The sequence below is a fragment of the Nycticebus coucang genome, chromosome 23 (genome assembly GCF_027406575.1).
Source record: "Nycticebus coucang isolate mNycCou1 chromosome 23, mNycCou1.pri, whole genome shotgun sequence".
In the NCBI taxonomy this organism is placed as follows: Eukaryota; Metazoa; Chordata; class Mammalia; order Primates; family Lorisidae; genus Nycticebus; species Nycticebus coucang.
Window position 1 is genome coordinate 36773539 of NC_069802.1, and position 25039 is coordinate 36798577.

At 51.3% G+C, this 25039-nt stretch overlaps 1 protein-coding gene across 5 annotated transcripts in view; it reads right to left on the minus strand.

Annotated features, from left to right (window-relative positions):
* Positions 1-25039, minus strand: part of RGS12 (regulator of G protein signaling 12) — a 95963-nt gene that overhangs the window by 67257 nt on the left and 3667 nt on the right. For all 5 annotated transcript variants that reach the window (XR_008377223.1, XM_053577925.1, XM_053577926.1 and 2 more), the window contains exon 2: positions 7257-9200. Coding sequence is in view for 4 of the 5 variants with exons in the window: in XM_053577925.1 (XP_053433900.1) it covers positions 7257-9113 (1857 nt within the window). In the remaining variant the exon portion in view is untranslated. The remainder of the gene's footprint in view (positions 1-7256; positions 9201-25039) is intronic.

A 25039-nucleotide genomic window follows, 5' to 3' on the forward strand; every position in this document is an offset into this window, starting at 1 on the left:
AGAACTGAGGAAAGCAAGGGACCTGTCTCGCCCACCTGAAAGCTGCTGCCAGTGCAGGCCTGGCACCTGCCACACGCACACATGCTGACTGACTGCGAGAAGGTGCTCAGCAGGCCCACCAGGAACACACTCATCTGTGCAGGTGTCTGGTGCAGGGTCAGTCTGCCACAGGAATGTTTGGCTCTTCCGCCAAAGCGAAGGGCTGAAGCACATATCCAAGATGACCTCGCCATGCACTGACTCTGAATTTGCTACATTTGGGAGGTGGCTCTGCACATCAAGACTTTGTGATGTGAAAGTTGTCAGAATCAAAATAGTCACCAGTGTTAAAAAAATTAACCCTAACAAATAGCGGCAGGGAAGTCCATGCCAGAAGGACCTCATGTCAGCGTGCTGGGGAACAGGAGCCACCACAGAGGACTGTGGAGCCCACAGCTGTGCACAAAAAATGCTCGTGTGAGGATGTCTGTACAGCAACTGCCTGCCCAGCCTCAGCCCCAGACAGCGTCACCCTCATTATCCATCTTTGTAGCCAAGGGTAATTACGTCACAACAATTCCGTGATCCTCAGCTGTCCTGGCCGTCCCCAACACGGTCACAGGGCACCATGACCACGCACTCCCCTTCCAAGGGCCACCTGTAACTCAGTGATAAAAAAGTGTGGCTTGTGGGTGGTGCCCATAGCTCAGTGGTTAGGGCGCTGGCCACATACACCAAGGCTGGAGGGTTCGAACCCGCCGGGCCAGCTAAACAACAATGACAACTGCAACAACAACAAAAAGCCGGGCGTTGTGGGGGGCGCCTGTAGTCCCAGCTACTTGGGAGGCTGGGGCAAGAGAATCACTTAAGCCCAAGAGTTTGAGGTTGCTGTGAGCTGTGATGCCACAGCACCTACCGGGGGTGACATAGTGAGACTCTCTCTCAAAAAAAAAAAAAAAAAGAAAGAAAATTAAAGAGAAAAGAAAGTTTGGCTTGTAAACCTGGGCTGCCTGCCGAGGGCCCGCGCCGGTCTGAACGGCTCCGGGAGCTGGGTCGCGCCGTGACAGCGGGAGTGGCCAAGTCGGACGCCACCACGCGCGACACAGCCACGCGGGACGCACCCGAGCCCGGGAGTCTGAAGAAGGAGAAAGAGCGGGCGGGCGGAAACACTCCCCCCAAGGTCTAAACTCAGGGAATGACCGCAAGTCACTGACGTGACGCCTCCCACCGAGGAGGAACTCGCATCTCCCTCTCGCATTTCTCAAACTGTCGTGCGCTGCCCCCTGGCGAGTCCGGAGAAACCGCTATCCTGCCCCGTAAGGATCCAGGAAACCCCTGGCGAGCGACCCCTGGCGGCCGAAGCAGCCTCCTCCCCGCAGCGAGGGAAAGTAGGCGGGGCCTCGCCTTTCCGCCCGCCCTGCGCCCCGCCCCTTCCGCGCCCCGTCCCGCCCGCCCCGCCCCCCGCGCCCCCACACACAGCCGATGCCTAGCTGCCCAGGGTCCCACGTTTACTGAACAAATAAACTGTAAGCGAGAGACTGTCAGCTTAGAATAGAGACTTGGTCACCTGCAGGTTTAATACAGAGACTTGGGAGAAGCGTAGTCAAGATGCACTCGGGAGAGAGACCACCAGTCGTGTTCGCAGAGGGAGTTCAGTGTAAGAAGCTCGGGAGTCGAAACCAGCCTGAGCCAGAGCGAGACCCCGTCTCTAGAAAAATAGCCGGGCGTGGTGGCGGGCGACTGTAGTCCCAGCTACTGGGGAGGATGAGGTGGCTGTGAGCTGTGACACGACAGCACTCTAGCCTGGCTGACAGAGGGAGACTTGGTGATGACCGAGAGACTTGGTCAGAGAGACTTACATCATGGGGCCATAGCTGTGGTCTTTTTTGTAATCCTCCAGATACTGTTTTCTAATCTCTTTTGAAACTTCCACTAACTGCACTAGAAAAACTGCATAAAATCTGTTTATTAAATCCGGTACACCCCTGACTCCACAGCTGATGAGCCTGTAATTAGCTGTGAACATAAATACACCTATGGTTTCCAATGCCATGTCTCATTTACTTGTTTCCTATTAAAAGAATCAAAAGAAAAATGATTATCTTTTTCTACAAAGGAATTTTTCTTAGTAAATATGTTCATATTCCCATCATTAAAAAACTGAAACAACACAAGATAAAAATTTCCCGGACCCTTCCCACTTTTCATTTACCACCTGAGATTACTGTTACCAGTTTGGAATATTTCCTTTGTATTTTTCCATATATTTACATATATACAGCTGGAAATGTATAGGTTTCTTTAAGGCAGCAGTTCTCAACCTGTGGCTTGTGACCCACGGGAACTCTTAAAAGGGCTGCAGCATTAGGAAGGTCGACTACAGCCTCCTGAGTAGCTGGGACTACAGATGCTTATGCAAAAACAGGACATTTAATATGTGTATTTTTGTCCTGCTTTTCCCGCTTGATATGCCTTGGGGAGCTTTCCACATGAGAAATATACTGACCCACCTTATCGGGCAGACATTGCTCATCATTCCTGCAAAAACCATGCTCCCCTTCCTAAACCCTAAGAGGAATTTTAGGAGGCACGGGGTACATTTTCTAGCCTCCCTCTCACTAAATGCAGCTAGATGACCAGCCCATCCAGTGAGACACAAACAGAGGGATGTGTGTGACTTCCTGGCTATGCCTCCACCTCCCTTGTCCTCTCCCTGCTGGCTAGAGCAAGGAAGGGAAGCTTGGGCTCCTCTCTCAACATCCAGGGTGGTGGCCACACCCAGAGACCACAGCACCACAACAGAAGGCACCAGGGTCCTGAGGTGGGTGGAGCCCCCAAGCCAGCCTCAATGGCTTACCCAAACTTTCCCTCCAGGGAGAACCAGCCCCCTATATTGTCTAAACACTATTATGATAGTTTTCATTGCTGCAGCATTGAAACTCATGTTACTTTTAAATGACTGCATGTATCCGACAGTAAGAAAATACCACGATTTTCTTTACTCCAATATCAATAATCATTTATTTTTTATTTTTTTTGAGAAAGAGTCTTTTATGTCACCCTCGGTAGAGTACTGTGGCGTCACAGCTCACAGCAACCTCCAACTCTTGGGCTTAAGCGATTCTCTTGCCTCAGCCTCCCAAGTAGCAGGGACTACAGGCGCCCGCTGCAACACCCAGCTATTTTTTGGTTGCAGTTGTCATTGCTGTTTAGCAGGCCGGGCAGGGCTTGAACCCACCAGCCTTGGGATATGTGGATGACGCCCTACTCACTGAGCTATGGGCGCTGAGCCAATAATCAGTTTTTAATACAAAAAAATGTATTAAGTGCCTACTAACTGCCAGGCACTATTCTAGGTGCTGTTATTGCTAGTGATGCTATAGGAAGGACCCCGACCATGACTGCCTCTTCATGCCTCTGGAGGATAGAGCTCTGGAGGTGGGATAGGAGGTGGGGGGCGGAAAGAAGGAGGAGCCTGTGCTTCATTCTCTGCCTCTATGTAGGGTTGCCACAGAGAAGAAAGGTGACCCAATCAAATCTCCTGTGAACTCCCTAGCAAAAGACCTCCCGGGAAACACAATCATGGTATTTGCCAGCGGGAGAATCCTTATCTATGGAATGCTTTCAGAAGGATATAACTGGTATGTCTAGGACTGCTCACTGTAAACAGACTTGGAATCCTAGGAGTGTGGGTTATGGCTCCCTGAAAAATGTCACATACGCTAATAGCCCTCAGAGTATAAAATGAGAGATGTTTCACACTCCTGGGCTCAAGTGATCCTCCTACCTCAGCCTCCTGAGTAGCTGAGACTACAGATGCTCACCACCACACCCAGATAGTTTTTTTTTATTTTTAGTAGAGAAGGGGTCTAACTCTTGCTCAGGCTGGTCTCCAACTCCTGAGCTCAAGCGATCCACCTACCTTGAACTCCCAGAGTACTACGGTTATAATTAATATTCATTTTAGAAATCAATTTCCAGGGCGGCACCTATGGCTCAAAGGAATAGGGCACCGGGCCCATTTGCCGGAGGTGGTGGGTTCAAACCCAGCTCCAGCCAAAAACTGCAAAAAAAAAAAAAAAAGAAAGAAAGAAAAAGGAATTGTTTTCCAAGGGCACAGAATTAAATATACTTCAAATTAATTAACATTTTTAATGATATAGATGGCCTTTTTTAGATCCTGGATTCTCTCTTTCACATTAACCCACTTTGTTAGTCATAGATTTCTTTTTTTTTTTTTTGAGACAGAGCCTGGGTAGAGTGCTGTGGCATCACAGCTCACAGCAACCTCCAACTCCTGGGCTCAAGCGATTCTCCTGCCTCTGCCTCCCAAGTAGCTGGGACTACAGGCACCCTCCACAACGCCTGGCTATTTTTTTTTGGTTGCAGCCATCACTGTTGTTTGGCGGGCCCAGGCTGGATTTGAACCCGCCAGCTGAGGCGTATGTGGCTGCTGCCTTAGCTACTTGAGCTACAGGCGTCGAACCTAGTCATAGATTTCAAAAGTCATCTCCATCAGTACCTGCTTCTACTGGTTACAGGCATTAAGCAGAAACAAAAGTAAATTAAACAAAATGGAAAATCACCCATTTATAAACATGATCTAATTCATTTCAAGAATTTCACATACTCAGCTAAGTCCAAGAGTACTCAGCTACCAGGTCTTCCTCCCTCCTCAAAGGGTGAAGAATGCTGAAAACACTGAGTCTGCTCCAGAGCAGCACCTAGCATATTCCAGTGTATTGGGGCAAAGCTTTTGATATTACCAGGAAGAGGTCAAAATGTGGGCGAGGTGGGAGGCTGAGGCAGGTGGATTGCTTTTCAGGAGTTTGAGACCAGCCTGAGCAAGAGCAAGACCCTGTCTCTACTAAAAATAGAAAAATAGTCCAGGTACTGTGATGGTTGCCTGTAGTCCTAGCTACTTGGAAGACTGAGGTAAGAGGACTGCTTGAGCTGAGGAGTTTGAGGTTGCTGTCAGCTATGACACCATGGCACTCTACCTAGGGGACAGAGTGAGACTCTGTCAAAAACAAAACAAAATCAAAACAAAACAAAATGCAACAGGGCTTGGTGGCCCCCACAGCACCGCCAGCCAGCAGGCTGCCAGAGAGCAACCTCGTCCCCCTGGGCTTGCCACCTGCCTCTCGACCCGCAAGGAGCTGGGGTTGCAGGAAGCCGGCTGGGCACAGAGAATGACAGGATTAAGCAGGCAGCGACAAAAGCACTGGTGAAGGAAAGCAGAGGTGATTTTAGTGACAGTTGGGATACAGAACTTGGAGACCAACAGGTGACTACACAATAATCTATTTCTTCTAGTAGTTGGCTTTCTTTTTTGCATACAGAATTAAGAAAGGCTGGTTCCAGTGATTTAAAGGGAATGTTTACTGTAGAGGTGTTAAGTGTTACCGGGAAGCAAAGATAAACCTGTGCAATTATCCTCAGGCAAGGAATGAAGAACACCCTGGTGGAGGTCACAGCGCCTGAGGTCAAGGAACACAGTGAGGCCACCAAGCCAGGTAAGTAGGAGAAAGAGGAGGGAAGGAGATGCCCTCAGGAGGTTCTGGAAAGTTCCAACCTTATCCCTGGAACTTAAGATGGCCCAGAAGGGCCCCATTTGCTCAGGAAAGCCCAGAGGCCCCAACCTCTCATTCCCACCTGTCCTGGAGAGGAAGAGAAAGCTAAGGCAATGTGGCCAGCTGCCGCGCCCCCGCTGAGTGCCACACGCATGTCCCAGAGCATGCAGAGCCTAGGCCAGGGCTGGGAGACTGTTCTGAGCATCTAAGGAAATCTCTGTGTAGTCATTAGCTGACCACTAAGGTAAAGAGATTCTGTGGTCATGTAACAAACAAAGCTTGTTACAGCATCAGATAAGAAGTCACTAAATGAGGAACAGCAATGACAACTCCTGGGACTGTGCTGGAGGGAGAGCGTCCCACTATAGAGGACGCTTGCCCTGGAGTCCCACTTGTCTATTCTACTGTGTACAGAAGAGAGGGCACGTGGATGCCAGTGGCACCCAGGGGTGCTGTGCCAGTCGCCAGGGTATTTCCTCTTAGCGCCCCACTGGCCTCCCTCGCTAGCTTCCAGTCCCAGCACTGGGCCTCACATATTGCTGCTCCCCTGCCTGGTGGCTCCAGAGTGTGCTGGAGGGAGGCATCCAGGTGGGACAGGCGCTGCTCTCGAGGTGGTCAGGTGGACTGGTGTATGATGGTTCCCACATTGCTTCTCCTGGGGACAGCCACTGCAGTCAGCTGCTGCTACCCGCCAGCAAGCTTCTCCACTGCCCCACAGTCCCACCACTGGGGCAGCACCCACCCTCGCCCTGGAGTCCCAGGCTCAGCCTTGCAGGGCCTTCCCTTTGAGGTCCTGCCAAGCACTTTCCATAGTGACCACCTTGGTGCTATCTTTCAGCAGCAAACCATCTTTCCCCCAGTTGATGGTTCTTTTTACTAAATTCTGCCTGTTGGAATTATTGCTGTGCTTCTGTCTCCTGGTCAGGGCCTGACTGAGCCAGCCTGAGTCCACGCCCAGCAAAGAACATGTCACCACTGCGGAGAGCCTGGAGCAACGTGGAGCTGACTCGTGGCCATGCTGCAGCCGCTGGCCCCCTTCTGCCCACTGCCAGCTCCTCTTCCTCCATCCCGCCATGGTAGCCCTGATTGCTGTAGGATGGTCACTGCTACTTTCAAGGCCCAGCAAACCTGCCGGTAGGGATGGTCAAGCCTCATCCTGCTCCACAAAGCTCTGGAAGTTTCTGCTGCTCCAATGGGGAGGCTGCAGGATCAGGCTGAGCTAATATACAGGGACACCCACTCGGCAAACTTAGCAGCCACAGTGAAACCCATGTTACTGCTCATTTCTAGATGAATGGTGTGTCCCATCCCCCAGTAGTCACCCACAGCAGTCCCCCTGTGGGAGGACATGTGGAGCGCGCGGTCTGACTTGCTCTCAGCACTAACTTTCCCCAGACTGTGAGAAAGTCACTTACTCTCCATAAACATGAATCTTGTCAGTAAAATTAGAATAAAGCCACCTGGCCTGGACGACACTGAATTCCTTGACAAAGCTACAACCAACACTGGGGACTGCGGCAGGGTTGGGGGCAAGGGCTCCTACGGTCTGCAGCACAGCAGACATCCTGTGACAATGGACAGTGGCCACAAGGTCAGCCAGAGGAAACTGGCTGGTGAATTTGGCAATAAATGTGTCATTGCATTAGCCCTGGCTAAGTTATAAAGTCAAGCTTATTTGTGCTCAGCAACTGCTAACAGGCTTACCTTTTTGTCTTCTTTAGTCTTTCGAACATTTCGATGGGGACCAAAAATGTTTTGCATTCCAAACGCTTTCCTGGACCAGTCCCTCTTCTGGGAGCCCAGTGGGGGTTGTGCAAAGCTGCCCTCCACTCTGTACCGGTCCGCTGGGATCTTGCTCATAGGAGGGGGCAGCGTGCCACAGTTGACACTGGACCACCCATCCGTGGAATCTGTGTAAGACTCTTGGTCACTGGCATGGCCACACTGCCACTCCTGGAGCACATGGACTGGGAGCCACCGCTGGTTGAAACCTCCGCCAACACCCGCAGCAGCCCTCTTGGAAGGAGGGACGGAGCTCCGCAAGGAGGCTGGGGGGACCTCCACGTGAGAGGCTGGTCCTAAGTGCTTGTTTGAGTCCCAGAATCTGTCAGTCTGGGGAGTGACCTCAAGTGGGGAGCTCCCCTCAGGGTCGTGGCAGAAGGTCCCATTCCAAGGGGCACCCCAGGGCTGGGAGGCCCTCCCACCGGCACCCTCCCACACAGTGATACTACCAGGGCCATGCCTGCTGGAGCTCCCACCCAGGTCAACCACCAGCACCCGACTGCTCTTCTCCTCCTGGTTGAAGTTCCCGATGCCGCTGTCACTGTTGCTGCTGGTGCTGTTGTTCTGGTGGGCGTCAGCGTCCCCATCCAGAAAGGCACGGGCCCGCACACCTTCAATCAGCTCACCCATGTCTCGGTAGAGGACGGAGATGAACTGCAGGACAGGGAGAGAGGATGCAGGGAACTCCAAACAGCCATTGGTGTCAGGGTCGGCTGTGCACTCAAACCCAAACCGCCGAGCGATGCCTTGGTGGATCTTGTGATTAAATAAGTCCGGGTCCACCATAAACACATGGCAGGACGTCCGCAAGGCACCTTCCTCCTCCTGGGCCAGGCTCCCATCATCGCTGGTCTGCATGGTCACCAGCCCAAAAAACCGCCTGTCGTCTGGGCACACGGCACTGAAGGCCAGCTTGTCGGCCGGGTACTCGGCCACCACCCCGGCCTTGTCGGCACACAGCTGTACACAGTCCTGCACGATCTTCATGGTCACCAGGGAATGGATCTTCTGCTCTGCCCGCAGGCGCCGCATGCAGCCACGGATGGCCTGCAGACTGTCGGACTCCAGGCTGGAGCACGTGGAAGGAAGTTCTATAGAACCTAGGTAGCCCACCACCATGGCCACGTTTAAGATACTGGCGTCTAACCCAAAATCGTCATGATTATCTAGTCCAATACTGAAAACGGAATCATCATGAATAACTTGGGGTACTTCCGCCTTAGAGAGCACGTGGGGATTTGGGTTATTTACACTTTCACGTCCAACATCCCATCGACCGGCAGCCGACTCTGAAAGGGATCTCTGTTTCAATTTCAAGGGCTCTGAGCTGCCCTTACAAAGGCTTGGATTTTCAAAAATCATACTGAAAATTCCACCAGACTGCATTTCCTCCACAACTCTCTCTGCTCGATTTATACCTAATGTTTTAGAATCGAGTCTGGGCTTCAACCAGCCCCTGCCTTCATGGAGCGCGCCCTCCTCGTCACTGGAGGACTCCAGGTGGCCCGCGCCCTCGCCGACCACCATGTGCAGGACCCCGGAGCACTTGCCGATCAACTTCACCACGTCCTCGTGAGACGCTTTTCTCACGTTAATGTCATTGACAGCCAGGATCTGGTCTCCAGCACGCAGGCCGACGAGGTCGGCGGGGCTCCCGCGCAGGACGCCGCTGAGTGCGCAGGGCGCCTGGCCGGACAGCGAGAAGCCGTAGCCCGCGCGGCCCCGCGCCAGCTCCACACTGCGCACGCGCGGGGGCCGCCGCTCGCCAGCCCGCTGCATCGCCAGGCGCCGCCCGCGCAGGGCGCATGGTCCAGCCCGCCGCTCCTGGAACGCGGGTGCGGTCCGATTGTGTCTTGAAACGACGCCCTAAAGGAGAAAAGAAAAGACCCTATTAAGGACCCCGTGTTTCTCTGCCCATTCATCATAGAAGCCAGCCCCGAAGTCCTGGGTTCCCCAGGATGGCCAGGCGCAGGGGACACCGAGTCTGCTGAGAAAGCTTCCAAAGCAGAGCGTCTCAGCGACTGCATGGTCGTCAGACTGGGGAGGGTGCGGCGCTCCTGCAGCGAGAGCCCCTTCCTGCCTGAGCTGGGGGCTACACGGGAGCCGGTGGGAGACGCAGACAAGGGCAGCCAAGTGCCATGTACAGGACAGCAGAGTCCGAGCTGGGCAGCAAGGCCTGCGCCTCTGCTGGCACAGGCTGAAACTCCAGATCCGTGCTGCTGGAGACCCCCAAGGCCAACCCTTCTTGAGTCACAGATCCCCTCTACAAAACGTTTTCTGTCAGAAGAGGGGGGTCACCTTATATTCATAGACGTCTCACGTCCCTTTATAATGAATTTATTTTGCACAAAGTACCATGTGGGGAAAATGGATTAGTCTGAAACAATCTCAACCAATACTGCAGTGGTGGACTCAGTAGAAGAGATAAAAACAACCAAAAAAGCAAAGAAATGCAACACTTAATATTACATTATTACAGAGGTATGATTTCAAAATTAAAAATAGTGGCTGGCATTGAAAACAAAGCTGCCCAAGACCACTGCCGGGCCAGTGATTGCAGGGAGGACTCCCAGGACTCAGCACAGGGCAGACCAAGGCTGCTGCAGGGAAAGGATGGGCACACAGACAGCAAAAGGGAAAGGCTCCAAGGCAGGTCCAAAGGAAACCAGGCTCCAGCTTCTGGAATACTCTCCCAATTAAGTGCAGTCCCCAGGGAAGCCCATTGGAGACTCAGCACAGGGTGGCACAGGCACTCTGCCTGGCACATGCCGAAACTTCAGACCCACAGGGGGCCAGCAGGGGATCCTGTAACCTACTGCCCACAAAGGCAGCCGGGCACAGGGGCTGACCCATCAGTGGGGCAGTGGGCCCCTCCCCACACCCCAGGTCTGGACAGAAGCAGGGCCAGCTGCACACGCAGGTCTCTTCAGCACAGTGTGGGCCAGTCCCAGGCCACACATCTCCTCTGCCTGGGACCCTTTACAGCAACACAGTGCGTGATTATGTTGTGAAGGCCCAAAATATACGAGAGCATGTTTCTTTAAAGGGCATATATTTTTTAAGTAATAGTTTTAAAGTTGTTAGGAGAGATTCCTATGTCTGGGACAGTTTTCAATGACAGAATCATAAACAAATTCAAAATAATTTACACACACACAAAAAGCAAAGCACTAAACAAAGTCTATTATTGTATTAGGTGACTCCAAAAGTGGAATCACTTCATCATAACATTGACATACACATAGAGGATGCATATTTAAATAAAAATGTTTCATATGTAAGTGAAAAATGGAGTTTATTTACAAATTACTGTATTATTCACTGACTGGTGCTATATTAATAATTTCAATATTAGTACTGGGTGTTGAACTATTTAATAGTCATCATTAAAAATGTATATGCTGGCCGGGTGTGGAGGCTCATGCCTGTAATACGTGAGGGAGGCTGAGGCGGGTGCATCCCTTGAGCTTAGCAGTTGGAGACCAGCCTGAGCAAGAATGATACCCCATCTCTATTAAAAATAGAAAAACAAGCCGAGCATTGTGGTGGGCACCTGTAGTCCCAACTACTTGGGAGGCTGAGGCAAGAGGACCTCTTGAGTTCAAGAGTTTGAGGTTGCTGTGACCCACAGCACTCTTACCCAGGGTGACAGAGTAAGACTGTCTCAAAGAAAAAAGTATACATTAAAGTTACCCAAGAAACATGTTTAGAATCTTCTTACAGGGTATGATGGGCAAGCTGACAGCCCTTAACACACCCATGTCCTAATCTCCAAACCTGTGGATGTCACCTCCCAGGGCCAAAGAGGCCAACATGGCAGAGGTGGGGAGACTTCCAGCAGGCCTCTGAATGCACAGGGTCAAGTCAGGGGAGAGGGAGGCCTTCAGGCCCAGACCCAGGCCCAGGCCTGTGCACAAGTAAAGGAAACAGATCCTCCCCAGAAGGCCCCTGGAGGGGCCCAGCCCTGCCGACAGCCCGGTCAGGCTCGTCTTGGACATGAGACCTCCCAGACTGCAGGGGAATAAATCTGAGTTGTTTTCGGCCACTTGGCTTGTGGGAACTTGTTTCAGCAGCCACAGAGAACAAGTACTTTATTGGAGATAAAGGAAAAGGCAAGCAGGACACTTCCACGGAACAGCCTCTGGCTTGCAGTAGGTCATTTGCTTGGCTCCCATGGAGCCCTCAAGCTGTGTAGCTTAACACTGACCAGCAGCCATCTGTGAGGTCCCAGTGTCTCTAGTAGACTCCCACTACTGTGCTCCTCTGCTTCTAAAAATTCAATTGTTTCTAATTCATAAAAATACCTATAGTCAGCTCGGCACCTGTGGCTCAAGTGGCTAGGGCACCAGCCACGTACACCTGAGGTGGCAGGTTCGAATCCAGCCTGGGCCCGCCAAACAACAATGATGGCTGCAACCAAAAAAAATAAAAATAAAAAAATACCTATAGTCACATTTTATAAGTCCAGGCTATAGTTTATTTTTTTCTTAAACCATATCAACTAATAGTAAAACTAGAACAGGCAGTGCTATCCAAAAGAGGCTGTGGGGGGCTGGACCCCAACACCAACCTACACTCCTGCCATCAGGGCTGCTGGGGACATGTGGGTCCCGGGCCCTCTCCACCTCCCAGGGACTTGGCTTCCGTAGGTCGCTACACTACAGCCCTGCTTACTTCAGGAGTCACCAGCCCAGTGCTTAGGACCTGAAGTGTTTCAGACTTGGGGTTTTTTTTTCTAATTTTGGAACATCTGCGTATTCATAATGATATGTCTTGGGAACAGGACCCAGGTGTAAGCATGAATTCATTTTTGTTTCATAAATGCCTTATATACATAGCCTGAAGGTAATTTTATACAGTATTTTTAATAGTTTGGTACATGAAACAAATTTTGTGTACAGCTACCTTCTCAGCCACCCGTGTGGTGCCTTGTCGCTGCCCAAAAGGCCTGGCATTTGGAGCATCTGGAATGTGGGCTGTGGAATCCACACTGTCTCCCATCTCTCAGCCGTGGTTCAGAACTAGCCATGACCCCAGAAACAGATCCCGCTGCTCGACACTTTCCTACGCCTTTCCAAAGTTTAAATCTGGTATAAAATCTGATGACTTCCTCCACTCCCACCGAATGGACACCTACCTGTGCCTGCAGCGTTCAGACCTGGGGACACAGGGAAGGGCGAGGCCCTGCCCAGTGCTGGGGAGAAGCCGAGCCCTGCAGCAGAGAGTGTCTCCCATGCCAAGGGGAAGAGGAATGGTCAGTAACAAGGACAAGGCAGTCAGACACTCACAGCCAGGTGTGTGCTCTCCAGGCTTCGTGTGGGCCGCTCAGGACCTGAAACCTCCCTCTGAGGTCGGTGCTATCCTATCACCCCACATTGCAGATGAAGGAAGAGAGGCACAGAGACGTTAAGTAAATGGTCTTCTGTCACATAGCTAACGTAATAGCAGAGGAGGTCGGAACCCCTCTGTTCTTGGCCACGGGCAGCCTGACCCTTCCGGGTGGGACCCACCTACTAGCAGACCCTGCCCGCCCACACCCTGCATCCTCCTTAGACATCAGGTCCAGAAGCCTCCTCCTGACACTGCCCACTGCCCTGCATCTGCCCAGCCCCAGCTCCCCCACACCCACATTGGGCACACACCCTGGAGACCTGCCCTCACCCCACTCAGATGCATCCTCCCCATGTCCTGCCACCTGTAAGACCCTGCTGAGTCTGCCACTCTCCCTTCCCAGTCCCTAGCCCGACTGACCTGGTCCTGCCCTTCCCAACATGACAGTACACACACCACAGGGTAAGGGTAAGCTGGCAGGTTCCCAACTCCCCGGCCACTCCCAGCCACTTCTCTGGACCAACCACTAGTGCCTTCTCCACCTTTCACCCCACTCCAGGGGCAACATCTGTCGGAACAGCCCTTGTCCAAACCTCAGGTCTCGGCTCCTTTACCCACGGCTCCCGCTGGTGGACGCTTCGCCTGCCAATCAGAGGTGTCACCGTGCGCCTACAGTGGGGACGCCACAGGGGTGGGAGGGCCCTACCCACCAGCACAGCAGACGACTCTTCAGCCAGCACCAGACAGGTGCCTAGTATGTGCAACCCCTGCGGCACTCACAGCCACCCCTATATCGGACTACCTGGCCCTGCGGCAGTGCAGTAGGGGCACAATGGCAAGAATGCAGGGCGTGCCCTCGATGCTGCAGCCCCCGCCACTCTCTGCCCAGGAGCCCCCAGATGCCCTACGGGGCCTGGGCTAGAGCACAAACCCATCCAGGAGGGAGGACATCCCTGCTCTCTCAGAATGACTTTTTGGAACTTTGGAAATAAAGAGGACTTTATAAAAGGACTTCTTGTCAAGTATTAGGCTCTGAGTGAAGAATTTAACAGCCCCTCCACTTAAAGAGTTCTGCTAATACAAAGATGGTCTGTCTGCACCATCCCACAGTCCCGAGCGCCCTCCCTATGCCAGGCACTGCCTGGGCATGAGGCCTGGCCTGGGGGAGCCTCCCCAAGGGAGCTCACCTCTAACCACTGAGAGGGAACCCTTGGACTGCAGGCCAGAAGCTGGAGGCCAGCCTGGCCACGTGTCTGACCTTGGCCAAGTTTCTTCACATGGGCTCAGAGGAAACCCAGGACCCATTCCCTGAAGCTGGGGGGATGGGGGGGGTAAACGGTACAACAGGTCAGGCACGCCCCACACTTTAACTGTTGCTGCCATCACTGGTCACACACGACCCATGCCTCTGAGCCATAGGGCCTGTGTGGATGGTGGAGTAACCAAAGCAACCAGCTGAGGGCAAGGAGGTGGCCATTTGCCCGAGGCCCTCACTGCAGCCTCTCTTTGGGGACCTTCTCCACGAACCACCTACTCACAGGAGCTCTGCTATAGGCCCCAGGTGTGGGCACACGGAAAGGGGTGACCACAGGAGGCTTCTGTGTGTCCCACTGCAGGGCACACTCCCCGAGGGAGGACAGACACCCCCATGGGCAGGGCACACTCCCCGAGGGAGGACAGACCCTCCCACGGGCAGGGCATACTCCCTGAGGGAGGACAGACCCCCCACTGCAGGGCACACTCCCCGAGGGAGGACAGACACCCCCACGGGCAGGGCACAGTCCCTGAGGGAGGACAGACCCCCCCACTGCAGGGCACACTCCCTGAGGGAGGACGGATCCCTCCATGGGCAGGGCACACTCCCTGAGGGAGGACGGAACCCCCCCCCACTGCAGGGCACACTCCCTGAGGGAGGACAGAACCCCCACTGCAGGGCACACTCCCCAAGGGAGGACAGACCCCCCCACGGGCAGGGCACACTCCCGAGGGAGGACGGACCCCCCACGGGCACATGCCTGCACAGTGAGTGAAGGGAGAGAGGCCAGCCCAAAGGCTCTTCACTTTCTCTAGGGCTCCCAACTTAAATTATTTCTGCCCATATTTTCTAAATTTTCTGAAAACAATAAACATTACTTTTATAATAAGGAAAACATGTTAATATAGGAGGGTTGGTAAGTTTTTACACATGAGCCACCATAATCATAAATAAAATACCTACTTCCCACTTACAGGAGTCAGTGCGGCCTTCCTCCCAGTCGAGCCAGTCCGCGGGTATCACACACCTGCTGCCCTGTACAGCGGCTCCCCCAGGACAGCTCACCTGCATGTCTCCTCCCCACACCCTCCTCTACACCATCATTGTCAACACACCTCCTGCCAGCCACTGTCCTCTGAGCAACCACCACCTCCCCAGGACTCCAAGCTTCCCAGTGGCTGGCCACTCAAGCACCCCCCCCCACCCCCACCGCTGACAGGCTTGTGACAGCAAGTGAAGACGGGGGTAACTGAAGGTGGAGACAAGAGCCCTTTACAGAAGGTCAGGCTGTGCCTCGCAGCCCCTCTGAAGCCCTCATTCCTGGCCCTTCAGGAGCCCGAGTGGAGGAAGGCTCATCCCAAAGCGAGTTCTGACAGAGGGAACACGCATGAGAGTCACAGGAGGCCCATGACGCTTCTAAGAAAACTGTATCAGCAAAAACACTGCCAGCTTGAACTAAAAGATCAGAGGCTGTACAGAAGGCAAAGTGGGCACTGTACTCCAAAAATCACATCAGCAGGAAGCAGGCTGATAAAATGGCCCAACTGCAAACAGGTGCTAGGGGTGCAGCTCAGACCTCGGGACGGGTGCACAGGTGCCTCAAGAGCTGTCGCTCCCAAATCTTGAAACCTAATCAAGGAAGTGCCAGCGTTTGCCAGGCCAGATTTCAGAACCACTGCACCTGTGACCTCCACCCCGTGGACAGGAAGTCCGCTCACAGTGGTTCTTCCGACTGTTCCACGGCCGTGTCCTGGGGCTGCAGGGTAGGCTGATCATTTGTCTCTTTCCGTTTCATATCAAGACAGATGTCCCCAGGAGCTGTACTCAGGGGCTATAACCGGCGCCTCAGCCAGAGCTGGAGCCCGCACACTGGGAGTGTGAGACCCTGGGCTGGTGCCGGCAGGGAAGACCTGGGAGGGACGTGAATCACGAGAACCAGTGGTGTCCATAAGAAACACCCCCGAGACTGCTCCCCAACACCATCGTGGGTCACCCAGCCCTTGTACGTCCCTCCCCTGGGGGCAGGCTGGACCTAGAGATTTGCTTCCAACACACAATATGGCAAAAGTGATGAGCTGTCACTTGCAAGATTAGTTCACAAAGACCACGGTCTGTGTCCTGCTCAGCCTCTCCCTCCCTCGCTCCGAGATAAGTAGGCTGCCAGGTTGTGAGCAGCCCCCAGCCTCCACCCATGCAGCAAGAACCGGATGTCTCTGGCCCACAGCCAGCGGGACGTGCAGTCTGCCAGCAGCAGTGTCAGTGACTTGTAAGTAGATGGAGGCCACCAACCACCACATGCATGCGTGTGGAAGCAGATTCACCACTGCAGGTGGAAGCCCCAAGACACGGGACCCAACCCAGCCTCACCACGACTCCTGGCCACAGAGGCCCAGATGGCAGCGCCTGCCGTCTGTGCAGCAGGTAACCAGCGCAGTCTATTGGCGATGCACTAGTATTTTAAAAAATGTTTCCTAAAATCTAATCTGTGCTGAGGACATTAAGGAAATCCTGGTGCACACACCAGAGATAAACTGACAGCAGAATGGAAAAATCTGGCTAAAAACAACCACCTACAGATCATCGCCTCACAAGCTAAGCACAATTACCTCACTTTTCAAATGAGGAAAGGGGGACATAGGCACCAGGACTGGGGCTCCCGACACAGCCCAGCCACCTCCCTTTCCCCAGCAACCGCCCTGGCAGTACACGCTTCCCCTCACAAAAAGTACTTACCAATTCTCAAATGGTTTGTCTAAATTCCATGGCAGCTGCAGCTCTCAAATTCAAACATAAATAGCCTAAGTTTTAGGAAGCGGGTCAGTAGCCACCAGAATTATTATATTAGGCAGAATTGTGAATAACTCACTAGGCTAAACTAAAGAGGGCTGTACACACGCTCCAGGGCAGAGCTCTGTCAGCATGCAGAGCTAGTGAGGGCGCTTTTAAAATGTCAATTCTTGCAGTTTTAACATTTCAGGTCCCCCAAAATAAGAGGCCAAGCAAGGGACCCATATGTGAGATGCCTCAGTTCTGGTCAGGAGCAAGGCCCCTTCCCGCTTCTGAGAGCGTCGACTCTGCTAAGCAGCAGCGCATGATCAGGTAGAGAAGAGAATTTACTCCAAAGTACATACAACAGTCCTTAGAATGAGGAGGGACGGCAAATACGAGTAATTAGAAGGTGGAAACAAGGGATGTAAAGAAGAAATTAAAGACGGGCCACTTTAAAGATGCCTCATTTCTTTGACACATGAGAAAATGAATACAAGGGGAATGGGGGAGAGGGAGGAAGGAGGGTGGGCTCACAGGTACGGCCACCTTTTGGGGGCGAGACACACATTCAAGAGGGACATTACCTAACAAATGCAATCAGTGTAACCCTAATTCTTTGTACCCTCAATGAATCCCAAACAATTTTAAAAAGGTAAAAAAAAAATGAATACACACCCAGCAATAGCAAGGAAACAGAATACAGAAAACAAAATAAAGGCGCTAACATCACACTTATCACATAAAGTTAAAACACAGGCACAAGCTTCTCCAGCTCCTTCTTCCTTTTAAGGGGACATATCAGGCGGGTGAGGGGCCCAGGCACGAATTAGCTCAGCTCTTCTTCCCTCCCTCCCTCCTGTGGGACAAGGTCAGGCTGCAGGATGAGAGGGGCTGCGCCCCAGGACAGAAGACCCGGCAGTGTCTTCCGTGCCCAGAGCCCACAGAGCCACGGGCTCCCAGGGACCAGGGTGTGCACACAGGCCGGGGTAACTCAAGGCCACTCCTGGTGCCCTGACCCCAGGCCTCCCAGCAGCATCCGTAACCAGACGCTTTTTCTTTTCATTAATCCACGGGGAAGAAAGTCCAGATTTAGCAGGAAAGATATTACTTTAAATTACAAAGATTTGTTTTGCTGGTTCAAAAACATGAATTTATTACAATCTCTGAGTGATTCTAATCTTTTATAATGTGAAATTACATCACACAAAACCCACAGGCTGACCAACTGAGAGAACAGATGTGTACACGTTCCCCACTCTAGGAGACAGAGAAACGTAAGACCACCAATGATTATAAATGTAGGAAAGGCCCGAAATGTACAACTTCACACTCACGGGGCCACACCACACCAAGCAGGAACAGACGCCTCATGGTGTGGGAAGACAAAGGTCACACGTGCTGCCCTGCGACTTCTGCATCCAGGGAACACCTGCAATCCGGCAGTCCCTGGCCTGAGCCAATGCTCCCTGATGTCACTCCGCATTACTCCCATGTGTTCCACCGGCTGACCTGCGAGCCCTCCTACACATGAAGGAATCCGGCAGACCTGAGACAAACAGAGCCAGGGAAGCTGGGCGGAACTGCTGGCGCTGTAGCCCAGCACTCAGCCCCTGACCCCAGGTCATCGGGCCACCGCCCACCCCACATGGGGGCCACGTCTCCTGCTGGACACCCTGCTGCCTCTCGCTGGCCCTCCCACTCTGCCCTTACATTGCTCTGGCAAACCACAGCCACTAGTAGTTTGCCATCCCTCGCCTCTGCCCAGCTGCATCCCACGGGGTCCAGTCTTCTCCACAGCCCACCTCTCAAGGCCTCCCTCACCAGGTCCCCTCAGTCACCCTTAGTCTCGGGACCCGTGCAGTCAGGATCCACCCGGGGGTTTCTGCAGCAGCACCAAGTAGACAATTAAGAACAGGCCACCAGGACAGCGCCTATGGCTCAGTGAGTAGGGCGCTGGTCCCATATGCCAAGGGTGGCGAGTTCAAACCCAGCCCCGGCCAAACTGCAACAACAACAAAAAAAAAGAACAGGCCACCAGTGATGCCCCAGGGACGCAGTCAGGCCAGTGCACAGCACGCCAGGGTAGGGGCACACGGGAGGTGTCACTTGTGAAGGGAGCCCTCTTCCCGCCAGGCTGCAGCTTGGCTCACATCCCACACCCTCCCTGGGCCCCAGCCCCCACTCTGCCCGATCTGCTGCTGTCCACTCTTGATATAGGGGCGTCTTCTGTGGCCTAGAATGTGGTGCCCCACCTAGATCACAGCCAAAACAGAGCCTGAGGGGTCGCGCTCAGCCCTGGACACCAACCCGACCCCCGGCCTGCCTGGGGACAGCCCAGTGACCACTGACCGTCTCATCTAGGGACCAGTGAGCAGGACGCTCCCCACTCCCAGGAGATGCAACTGTGAAGAGACTCTCAGTTCCAGCATCCCGGGAACACCTGGGGCAAATCAGCTCAGCTATCACTCCCTTCTTCCAGTTTCCCTTTTTATCTCTACTTGGCATTTTCTTCTGTTTGTGGTTTTTAAACCCATACAACATGAGACTGTAAACAGTTGCCACAGGTAGGAAACAAAGGCAGAGCATGCTGGTTAAATCCGAACCTCAGATAGATAGCAGAGAATGTTTAGTGTGAGTGTGTCCCAGATACCGCAGGGCAGCATTTTACCAACCAGCCCAATGATGGAGGCCGCGGCCACGTCCACTGCCCAGCTACACACCAATGCCTATCACAGCCTCCGCATTGGCACCTCAGAAGTCTCCAGCTCCTCTGCCTGGAAACGCCACCTCCATGCCCCCAGCTCCCACCCCACAGGGGTGGGCAAAGTCTGCCCTCTGTCCACCCCAGCCCAGCTTGCCTCTTCTCCTCAGCCCGAAAAACACAGAAAAGGCTGAAGTGCACTTTTTCTCATCCACACTCAGGCCTCCTGTGTGAGCTTCTCCCACCCACCTACACTCGGTCACCCCAGCCCCCAAGTGTCACATCACTGCTTCATGTCCTCACTGAGGCCGAAGGGACCCTTTACTCCCCCACCTGATTCACTCTCCCAAAGACAATGATCTCTGCAAACTACAAAGTCCTGCTCACAGGGCAGCCAGGACACAGCAAGAGAGGGTGGTGGCTAGAGCAGGGTCCTCAGCAAACATTGGCAGGACGCCCCATCCCTGTCATGACCCCAGGGGCACCTCCCCGCGGGTGCGGTGGGATGAACACTAGCCACATGGGCCTCAGGGCCCAGTCCCCAGAATCTGTGAATGTCTTTGTTTCAAAAAACGGGTCTTGATAGATGGGATTCAGTTAAGACTGTGAGATGAGGCAGTGATGCTGGACCACCCAGGAGGGCCCTGAATGCCATCACAACTATCCTTAAAGGAGGGAGGCGGGACACAGACAGAGGCAGGGCTCTCCCTAAAGCCTCGGAGATAGCATGGCCCTGCCGGCCCCTGCGCCCAGAGTTGGGGCTCCAGGGCTGGGAGGACACATTGCTGCTGCAGCAGCACCAAGAACTGACCCCAGTGTGGGCCCGGGGACTCCTCCTCCCTGCCCACCCACGGTGAGTTTGGCAGCTCCAGGGACCCCAGTGCCAGTCGAGGGGGGCTAGGACCCCAGGAGGAGCACGTCTGCCTTACCAGAGCTCCCACACCCAGCCCTACTGAGAGTTCATGGCGACCTTATTCTTAATTAATTAATTCCTTGAATAATGGGTCACAGTTCTATGGCTAGTGGATATACGATTGTGCATCTTGTAATTTAAATTTTACAGTTTTAATTTCTAATAAAGCAAGCATCAATAGATAAAACCCACTTTTAAAAAAAAGCAAAAAGGGCGGCGCCTGTCACTCAAGGAGTAGGGCGCTGGTCTCATATGCCAGAGGTGGTGGGTTCAAACCCAGCCCCGGCCAAAAAAAAAGAAAAGAATTAATTCTCAAACAGAAACCAGACGGGAAAGTCGGTGCACGATGTCAGAATGGACAATAGGGACTGGTGAAGGATAGGACAGGGCGTGACAAGGCAGGAATGGACCTAATGCCTGGTGCTCCTGGGCTAGGCCTGGGATCCAGGGCTCCTCTGCCTCTGCAAAATCAGAGACCAACCCACTGTCCCCATCCGTAAGGTGCCCATGGATGCCCAGGCTCTGCTGTCACAACACCGGTCAGGTGGGTTAACCTATCTGGGAAGTGCGTCTACTTCAGGCTAACACTTAGGATCTGACAGTCAAGTCCCGTGAGGGGAAGAGTTTTCTTTTAGCTGGAGCAGCTCAGTCCCTGACCATCTGACTCCCCAGGTGAGAAACAAGCAAACTGCAAAAGCCCACGGCCTGACTGGTGGTCACAGTGCCAGTGCCAAACCAACTCCCAAGCACAAAACACAACAACCAGTGCTGGAAGGTGCCGGAGAGCTACAGAAAGCAAGCAGGCACTGGAGGGCACAGGTAGCAAGCCATATCCTTTCAGCTTGAAGAGTTGGAACAGAGCTTGGGATGGCAGGGTTGCAGGGTGGCTGGACAGTGAGAGGGACATCTCAGAAATGAGGTAGCTGGGGAGGGAGAAGCCTTGAATTCTGTTCGTAAACTCTGCCAGGGCCCTGGTCAGCCCTCAATTGGGCACAGGGAGACTCCAAGGAGTCCAGCAGAAAGGGGCAGCTGGAAGGTCTGTGGCGCTGAGGAAAGGATGCTGCAGAGATTTTAGTCTGAATACAAATTACCTTTCAGAACAAAACCAATGCTCTTCAGAATCACAACAGCATTCAATGATCCATGATGTCTAGTACACAATCAAGTATCATCAAAGAAACAGGAAGAAGTGACTCGTAGTCAAAAGAAGCTGATAGAAATCCATCCTGGGAGACCCAGGTGTTGAAATCAGAAGCTAAGAATTTTAATATGTATGTTCAAAGATGTAATGAACAGGCTGAGCATCTGTAGCTCAGTGGCTAGGGTGCCAGCCCCATACACCAGAGCCGGCAGGTTCAAATCCAGCCTAGGCCCGCAAAACAACAATGAAACTACAACCTAAAAATAGCTGGACATTGTGTTGGGCGTCTGTAGTCCCAGATACTTGGGAGGCTGAGGCAAGAGAATCACTTAAGCCCAAGAGTTTGAGGTTGCTGTGAGCTATGACGCCACTACACTCTACCCAGGGTGACACCTTGAGACTCTGTCTCAAAAAAATAAATAAATAAATAAAATAAGATGGAATGGACAATATGATCACAATAACAGATAACATATCTTAGTAAAGAAATGAAAACTAAAAAAAAAAAAAAAAAAAAAAAAAAAAAGAAATGAAAACTATAAAAAAGTGGAAATTCTAGGCTTGGAACCTGTTGGAACCTATAGCTCAGCAGCACCAGCCACGTACACAAATTACCTTTCAGAACAAAATCAATGCTCTTCAACTGGTGGGTTCAAACCCAGCCTGGGTCTGCCAAACAGCAATGACAATTACAAAAAAAATAGCCAGGAGTTGTGGTGGGCACCTATAGCCCCAGTTACTTGGGAGGCTGAGGCTAGAGAATCGCTTAAGCCCGAGAGTTTGAGGTTGCTGTGAGCTGTGACGCCAGAACACTCTACCAAGGGGGACATAGTGAGACTCGGTCTCAAAAAAAAAGGTGCAAATTCTAGAAATAAAAACTACTGTAACTGAAATTTTAAAATATACTTAATTTAGCAGACTATAAATAATGAAAGATTATATCTCCAAAGTGTTCAACAAATGTTGAGCAGAATAAATACAAAGAAAACCCTCCTACCCACATCACAGTCAAACAGCTGAAAGCCAAAAATAATGAGAAGAGTTTTGAAAGAGTATCACCCCCCCGCCCCACACACAGTGGCTAATTTGTTAAAAACAGCAAGGGCCAGAAGATACCGGAACAATATAGTCAGAGGGCTGGAGAAAAGGGACTGTCACCAGGCGGGAGGACAGCTTCAGTCACTGCTCACCACAGCCTCAGACTCTCGGGCTCAGGCAATCCTCCTGCCTCAGCCTCCCGATGTGCAGGCGTTACAGGTGTGAGCCACCACACCTGTCTCAAGATTCTATATCCAGCAAAAATATACCTTCAAGGCAAAATAAAAACATTTCAGATTAACAAAAAATGGGAGGATGTGTCATTAACAGGAAAGAAAGGCTGAAGTTTTCAAGCTGAGAAATGATACAAGGAACTCAAATCTCCAGGAAGAAATGACGCACATTAGAAATGACAGACATTGGGTAAACACCGAAAATACAGTTTTTCTTGATTTAGTTAAAATATATAGGAATCTTTAAACCAAAAAATAAAAAATGTACTGTTATGTGATTCGTAACATATGTAGATGTAACATATATGACAACTTGGTACAAAGCAAGAATAAATAAAACTTCCTGGTGTAAAATTCTTATATTTCATGCAGTGTTACAAAATTAACTCTAAACAGACTGTGATAAAGAACATACATCAGATAAGTAAAAGTAGCACAAAGAGGAAAAAGCTAACAGAATTCAGAAAGAATATGAAAAAATCTGTTACGTGTTATACTTCACACACACATACTACCTATACACACTAATTGTTTTGAATATATACATTCAATTAACCCAAACAAGACAGGAAAGAAAAAACGAGCACAGCAACAAAAAAGAACAAACAGAAAACAAAGTGGTAAACATAAATCAGCCATATTAATATTCACATTAAATATAAATAAAGGGCTAAACAATAAGAGGTGAGGAGTGAGAAGTGTGGAAGCAGGACCCCGGGAGCTGTTCAAGCTGAGTGTGAGCTACACACGCCTCCGTGTGGTCTTCTGTTTACTGTGTACACATCCAAATTCTCCACAATGAGCAACTTTTTAAAAATCAAATCTGAGAACATTTCAAATTTTATCTACTTTCCACCCTTCAAACTGCTTTGGCAGAATTGTTTATTGGTGATTTACTGGCTAATAAAAAAGACTTTAATTTGCAGGCTAAACACTAAAAAAAAGTAAATGGCCAAAACATTCACATTAAAAAGCAAAAATTATCAGCCTGAATAAAAGTAAGACCCAAATGCCTCTGTCTATAAGAAGTTCACGTCAAACATAAGGATATAAACAGACTGAGGTCGAAGGATGGGAAAGCCAAAGGCTGGGTCAGTGTCAGATGAAACAGACAAGAAGAAAGCAGCCGAGTGTGACTCTGGGGCTGGTGAAGCCCAAGGTCAATGTCACTCAGGGGACTCAGGCAGAAACAGGCAACCCACAACCACAGGTGCAGATTTCAACTCTTCTCTCTTAACTGTTAAAACAACTGTCTCCCCATCCAAAGTCAGTGATGATATAAATGTAAACACTATATAGCATTCCTTCATGCCAGGCACTATTTTTAAGTGTTTGAATTCAACCTTGAATAATAATGAGGGGGAAAGCTCTGCTCTCTCAGAGGGTACAATCTAGTGAAAAATAGAAAAGAGGAAAATTAAAGAACAGAATCAAATCTAAAATATCCTCACTGATTACCTTCCGAGAGATAAGATCTTGCATTTCTACAAGAAGAATAAGACATTTTGTTAAAGTTGAAAAAAATCAAGAGAAAAAGGAATCCTGGAAAATTAAAAAAGAAAGATAATTAAAACAAAACAATTAATAGAAGGGTTGTAAGACAGTGCAGCTCTCCCGGAGTAGCACAGACATCAGAAATTAGCAAGCAGAGAAAAAGGCTCAGAGTCAGAGGATCAGCCCAGAAGGTCCAACCTCCAAATAAAAGTTCTACAAAAAGAAAACAGCAAAAGTAAAACAAAGAAAATTATTTTAGAAACAATACAAAACCCTTGGTCCTCAGACTGAAGAGCCCCCCAGTGCCAAGCACAGTGAATGGAAAGAGAAGCCATCATCAGATGCCCCAACACTGGAAAAGTAGCCGCCTCAGGCCAGTCAGGGAGATCCCAGGCAAACAAAGGCAAGCAAACTGAAAATAATGCAGTGAAGCAGCATCAACTGGCCCTGAAAAAATCACTGTCTGGAATTCTATACCCAGCTAAACTAAAAGGTAACTGGAGAGTAGAACAAAGCTGTTTTCAAAATCAAGGACAAAAAATGTATGTAATGTCTTTTAGGTGTCAAAAGAGCAAACTCCAGGAAAGAGTGAGCCAAGACAGACACAGGACACAATCGGACCACGCAGAGCACAGGCAGGCATGGTGACGGTGTATAGCAGCTCTCACGGAGACAGGAAAACGGGAGAAGTCTCCCAGCAGTGGCCACAAAAGGGCAGGGGTAGGACGGGCACCAGGAATGAAATGAGGTGGTTTTGACAGAGGCAGAGGCAGAGGCAGCCACAGGCTGGGTGACGAAGGCCTGTGTTCAGGGTCACACAAAGGTGAGCA